Source organism: Gopherus evgoodei, unplaced genomic scaffold (genome assembly GCF_007399415.2).
Source record: "Gopherus evgoodei ecotype Sinaloan lineage unplaced genomic scaffold, rGopEvg1_v1.p scaffold_65_arrow_ctg1, whole genome shotgun sequence".
Taxonomy (NCBI): Eukaryota; Metazoa; Chordata; order Testudines; family Testudinidae; genus Gopherus; species Gopherus evgoodei.
The window spans coordinates 250,448-257,003 of record NW_022060086.1 but is presented as its reverse complement, the minus strand read 5'-3'; the positions used below and the strand labels follow the sequence as shown (position 1 = coordinate 257,003).

The window sequence follows — 6,556 nt, the reverse complement described above, 5'->3', positions numbered from 1 at the left end:
CTGCTAACACTCTGGATCGTCCTGATGCTAAAGGGGATGATTTTAAATTTTGATCATTAATTATTCAGATTGAGGTGCCAGAATTAATAATAAACAGAAAAAGGAGGCCCCTTACCATTGTGGATACGGTGGGTCCCTCGCTTACATCTCTTCTTAAAGAGGCAGGGGTCCTTTTGGCATTTGGCATTCTGTTCCTCTGAGTCTACATTTTTCTTCACTTCCTGATTCTCACACTCCATGTGCAGATTTGAAATCCAGGATCCCAGTTCAGTTCCTACTGGAATGGGTTGAGTTGGGGTGTGTTGGTTGTTTAATATTATGGAATGAATTTGCTGCTGTATTTCTTGTATTTCCCACTTGTGAGAATCTAATGTTTCCCCCATGTGACGGAGTTCTTTAATAATCATTTCCATTACAGGAGTAGGAGGTCAACAGATCAGGCTTCTCCAGTGAGAGCAGTAACAGTTCATATCAGACATGAATTGTTTCCTGCTTGTAGTTGGTGAAGATGGTATGAAACGTGTCCCTTCAATAATGTTTCTAGGGTTATAGTATCTGGGCTTTTCAATTTGGGGATGTGGTGGTATGGCCCCCCTTGGGTTTGAGTTGATCTTAATATTATTATCCAACCCTTTTGGATCAGGTGATTGTTCTTGTCTAACACTTTGTGAGCCTTTTACTTTAATTACTGATTTACCTGAAGCTCCTTGAACAACTGCTATAGGAGGATGAGTTCTTTTGGTTTGAGTTTGAATATAGCTATAGGCTTTAGACAATAAATCTAGCACTTTTGCAAGAGTGCTCCCAGGGTTCACATGCACTATTCCTTTACCCCAAGCTGCTGGTAAAGAATGGTTAACGAGCAAATTAATATATTGTGATTCTGTTTCCTTTCCAGATATTTTCTTAGATATCCGGGCTGCAGAAAGTCTGTTATGAAATTAATGTGGTGATTTGCCTTCCCATTGCTTCATGTTAGCTACCAAAGTAAGTCCTGCCTGGCCTGGATGCATATTTTTTTCTAACAGCAGCAGTGTCTCTGAATGATTTTTCTCCTTTTAAAAATTCTGGTAGCAACATATTCCATAAGGCTTTGTTTACAGTTAACGGTAAAAGTTTAACTAAATTCTCTTTATCTATCTGGAAGAGTTTCACTATCGTTTCCAAGTGTGCAGGGTTGGCAGTCACTGGATCTCCCTTTTTCATGGGCCCTACAATTTTTGCAATTGCTTCTAAGGTTTTACGGTTGTTACCATGGTTATTGGAGAGTCATAACTACTGGATTCTACTGGTTCCACATTAGACATTGATTCTTTATCCTTCTTCATTGTTATACTGGGGAGTCTGAGTTCCTTTTCCTCTAAAACAGTGTTTCCCAAACTTGGGATGCCACTTGTGTAGGGAAAGCCCCTGGTGGGCTGGGCCGGTTGTTTACTTGCCCTGTCCACAGGTACGGCCGATCGTGGCTCCCGCTGGCCGCGGATCGCTGCTTCAGGCCAATGGGAGCTGCTGAACTTACAAATGTAGAATTATGTACAAAAACCTGCATTCACAAATAGAACAAAATGCATGACTCAGTTTTTACAGGGAGAAGTCATTGTTTACATGCTACCCTGAACGTCTTCAGGTAGACTTCTTATGTGGATCGGAGCCTTCGAAGATTAATTGTCCTTAAGTGTTTCTTGATTGAGCACTTAATTTACACATTCCATTCTCAGGAAGCTGACCAAATGTTTTATTAAGGTTACTTAGAAATCAAGCAAATACACAGGCAATATTCATAACTTCGAATACAACGACACATGCATACAAATAGAGTGGATAGATTCAGTAGATCATAACCTTTACAGAGATAGGATACATGGCATATGTAGCATAAAACATATTCCAGTTATGTCGTATATACATTCATAAGCATATTTCCATAGATCCTTATGGGGTGCACCGTCACGGGACCTTTGGTCTAACAGTATTGCCATTCTTATGTTCTTATATTCTTAATTGTCCCATTGTTTCAACTGGGAACGACGCCCTATCTATGCTAAATGCTTATCACTGAGCAGGTCTGACTGGACACCTCCGTCTCTTCCCTTCGGGTGCTTGTGACCAGAACGATACAGTCACACGCAGCATGCTTAAACATAGTATCTTTATTAACAAACAGCACAAAGCATTAGAGAAAATGATTTTAAAATACCAGGCAGCTGTCACACATCTGCACTCATCTATCTCACATATCACTACAGGCTAAGTTACTTGGGCTTTGCTCTAGAGACAAAGGAACAGAACTGGCCCAACTTACATTCTTTTGGGAAGCCAAGGGTCTCCAGTGGTGCAGCTAAACAGGAAAACTGGCTGGACCTAGCTTTCAGGTGGGCAGGCAATGAAGGGGGGTGGGAGGGCTGCTTCCCCCCACAGAGGCAGATTAGGATTTGTGGGGCCCTGACTGGGCCAGGTCAACTGAGGCTCCCTCCTCACCCTTACTGCAGTCCCTACTCCCACCAGACAGTGGGCTTGGGTTACGGGGGCTTGCCTCACCCAGTGCTCCTGCAGGTTAGTGGGGTCCAGGGAGGGGAATTGCCCCGCGTCCCCTGCCCGGCACTCCTGCCTGTGAGTGGGTCAGGTGCTGGGTCTTGTCCCGCTGCCCCCTTTCTGTACCCTGACCCACTCCCCAGAAGGAGCGCTGGGCGGGGGGAGTAGGGAAAGACCCCCTGCTCGGACCCTGCATCTCTGCAGGAGTACTGGGCAGGTGGAGCAGATTGGGGTGGCCCTGTTGGCCCAGACCCAGTTGTTAATCTGCTATTGGGCCTGACAGGCACCCACGAGGCACATCCCATTTGGGCAGGGCATCATCGCATGGGACTGGCAAGAGAGAGACACGGCTGGACATCTGGACACTGATCTGCGGTCAGGATTTGCAGCCACTGGATTGGGGGGGGGGGGTCTGCTTGATTTCGGCCCACCCATGAATATGACCCTCCTTTGGACACAGCCTAGTTTCCCTGTGTCTCTGAGAGCATCTTCCCATCTGTTTGCCCCTTTCTTGAGGAAGAAGCCTGTGTTGAAACCTGTGTGAGCCTGGGCCCAGTCACCATAGTGCTCAGCCGTGTCCATGTTACCGGGCCAAGGTGTGGAGCTGACCTTTGCCCTCAGACTGCTTTCTCCCAGCCAGACAGTCTAAGGTGAGGCCCCTGCAGATGTTGCTCCATTATTTGGAAGTTGGACCAACTCAGCTTCAATGGCTGCAAACACCAGTCTTCTAACTGTGCTGAAAGGCTCGGTACCCTTGTGACACTTCAACACTCCCCTGAGAATTCTACTATCTACCCCTCACTGTACCTTGTATGTATTTATCCTCCCGCCACTTCTGTGAGGCAGGGCAGGGCTATTATCCACCTGTGCAGAGGCTCAGATACAGCCAGTGGCTTGCCCATGGTTACATCTGGCAATGGAATCAAACCCGGCTGTCCTGAATGACAGAGCAGTGCCCAGACGACAGGGCCAGACTTACAGCCATCTGAGTGGTGAGAAGTATGGGTGGATTCTCTGCTGCATCAGCAGAGATCCCTGCTACCATGTAGAGAGCAGGGATGGCAAAGAGCCAGTTACAGTGGTTTGATTCACTGGCCTGTTCTCCCCCTGTCTCAGTGAGGTCTAGAGCAGCCTAGGGGCTGAGCTAAACTCTGCCCAGTGGTAACAGTTTTCAAGTTCACAGCTCACTCTCGCTAACTCCCTGTGGATGGGGCCACCCCAGACTGCCCCCTTGTGGACTGCGGTAGCCCTTCATGCACCCTGCCCTTCCCTCTAAGCTCCATTCAAGACATACTCTCAGCCTGGGATATTTAATACAAGAGCCCAATTTGAGGGTTCACCTTAATTCAGTCTTCTCTAAAACACAAGGTCTCCTACTCTTTTTCCCCATCCTCCTCCTTTACTCAAGAGCCCCCCACCAAACTCCTTTTCGGGGTGAACATTGGAGCAGTCTTGCCACAACCCCTGCTCCTTTTCCAAGGAGTCCCCACCCCCTGTCCCATCTCCTCCCACTAAGCCCTTTCCCCTACTCCTCCACTTCCTCTGAGGCTCTTCCCCCCAGCCAGGCCACCAGCCGGGCCATGGGAAGAGTAACCCCAGGACCTCAGGCTGCTGTGGGGAGACCCAGACTTTCCAACAACCCTGGGATGCACCCTGGGGGACAGGGTCACAGGCAGGGCGCTTCTCTTGGGCCCCTCAGCCTCCTGTCCAGGGCAGCTGGAGGATCTTGTTCTCCTCAAAGTGGCTCTAGCTCCCCGGACACATTTCACCATGGCCCACATAGAGCTTCTGGCCTGGAGAGGGGGTGGAGGCTTGGGGGAAGAAGGAGAGCAGAGGGTGAGGCCTCACGGGGGAAGAAGAGGGGTGAGGCAGTGTCACAGAGGGGGCAGGGCTCCTGCCTCTATCCCTCTTTTGATTTTGAAAGGGTGGTCACCCTGCAGTGAATGGGATGCGCTGGGATTGGAGCTGATTGTGCCTCTGTTGGGGAGATGAGGACTATTTCCACCCCTTTTCATTGCTGGGGCAGCACAAATGGAGGCGGGGAGGAGGGAACCCAGGCCTGAGTCTCTTCCCAGGACTCCTGTGTGTCATATCCTCACTCACAAAAGCAGCTCTGCTCTGCCTCGGTGGGGAGTGGGCTCAGAGGTGTGCTGTGTGCAGAGCCATGAATGGGGGTAGAGAGGTTGCCTGAATGGCTTCTTCTGGGCTCCTGTGTTAATCACGTGTCTGACATGACTCAGTCAGAAACACCTGGCTGAGGGTGTGGGGGAAAGGTGGGTGTCCGTGTCCCTCGAATAGCCCCTGTCCACAGCTGATGCAGCCCCCATGGATCACACAGCACCCAGAGAGCTCAGGAAGGGCCAGGATTGCACCAGAAGAACAGCTCTGCAGCTTTTTTCATAGCCTGTGAATGTTGAATCACAGACGGGACAGTGACAGGCCAGGTGTAATGGGAAACAACATCCACATGCCTTCTCTTTATTGTCTGTATCGAGAGGAATTCTGAGGTTGGGGCAGCCACTGATGTAGCTCTTTAGGTGCCAACATCCCACCTGTCCCCTGGCTCTCCACAAAGTCACTTTTTAAACTCTGCTGCCTGCCTTGGTCTCCTTCCCCGAGTGCATTGTCATCCCTCACCAGCTGCTCTCCAGTTGCTCCAGGCCTTAGACCCCGTCTGAACTTGTCTCTACATATTGGAGATCAGTAGCTCATGTCATTTTTGATTTAAGCGTCCATGATAGAATAGGTGGCTTGTATTTTTCGTCTCCCTTGTTGTCAGCTCTGGAGCTGGATGATGAATTGACCTTTCACTTGATGAACACCCTAATTATCCTCGCACGAAGGTGTTTGCTCTTCATGCTGTACACAATTGGATTCATCACGGGTGGGACAAGAACATAGATATAGCCCAGGGGAATCTGAAGCAAAGGAGAAGACCCCTCCCAAAATCTGTGCATCACAGAGAGGCCGATCATTGGCGTGTAGAAGAGCAGGACAGCGCAGAGGTGAGAGACGCAGATGCTCAGAGCCTTAAGACACTCTGCATGGGACGTGATGCTCAGCACTGTCTTGAGGATCATCACATAAGAGAGAAAGATGAGCAGTGAGTCCACCCACACTGTAAAGATTGCAACTGACAAGCCATAGATGCTGTTCACTCTGATATCCGAACAAGCCATCTTCATGACCTCCTGGTTTAGGCAGCAGCAATGTGAGAGGACATTGGCTCGACAGTATTGAAACCGTTGAAGGAGAAAAGGGATTGGGAGTATTAAAGTCACCCCTCTTAGCACACACACCAGTCCCATCTTGGCTATTCTTGGCAGGGTTAAGATGGAAGCATATCTCAGTGGGTCATGGATCGCGATATAGCGGTCATAGGCCATCAACAAGAGCACAGAGTATTCAGTGCCTTTAAGCACGTGGATGAAGAACAGCTGGGCAAAACAGGCATTGAGGCTGATCTCTCTAGAGTTAAACAAGAATATACCCAGTGTCATCGGCATGCTGGATATCGATAAGCCAAGATCTGTGACAGCCAACATAGAGAGGAAAATGTACATGGGCTCATGGAGGCTTGGATCTGTTTTTACAATGAACAGAATGACTGAATTTCCTACTATCGAAATAACATACATGAAGCAGAAGGGGATAGAGATCCAGAGATGGACGTCTTCCTGCCCAGGTATCCCAGTGAGAAGGAACATTGCAGAGTTCAATTTGGTGTCATTTGCAGCTGACATTATGGACTGCGCATGTCTGAGGAGTTCTGAACTTTCCTTCCTAAAAGGAAAAAGAACAGGAGACTAGATGATATTTAATGAAACATCTCTTTACTCTCAGTACAGACCCAATTGTCACCTCATAGAGGGCAATTAGGCTAGTCAGGCATGACTTGCCCTTCGTGAATCCATGCTGACTGTTCCTGATCACATTCCTCTCTTCTAAGTGCTTCAGAATTGATTCCTTGAGGACCTGCGGCATGATTTTTCCAGGGACTGAGGTGAGGCTGACTGGTCTGTAG

At 48.7% G+C, this 6,556-nt stretch overlaps 1 protein-coding gene across 1 annotated transcript; it reads right to left on the bottom strand.

The window, feature by feature from the left end:
- Positions 1-5,339: 5,339 nt before the first annotated feature.
- Positions 5,340-6,275, bottom strand: LOC115643650 (olfactory receptor 51G2-like). Its single transcript, XM_030547646.1, has one exon. The coding sequence runs from the start codon at positions 6,273-6,275 to the stop codon at positions 5,340-5,342; it is 936 nt and encodes a 311-aa protein (XP_030403506.1).
- Positions 6,276-6,556: the final 281 nt, after the last annotated feature.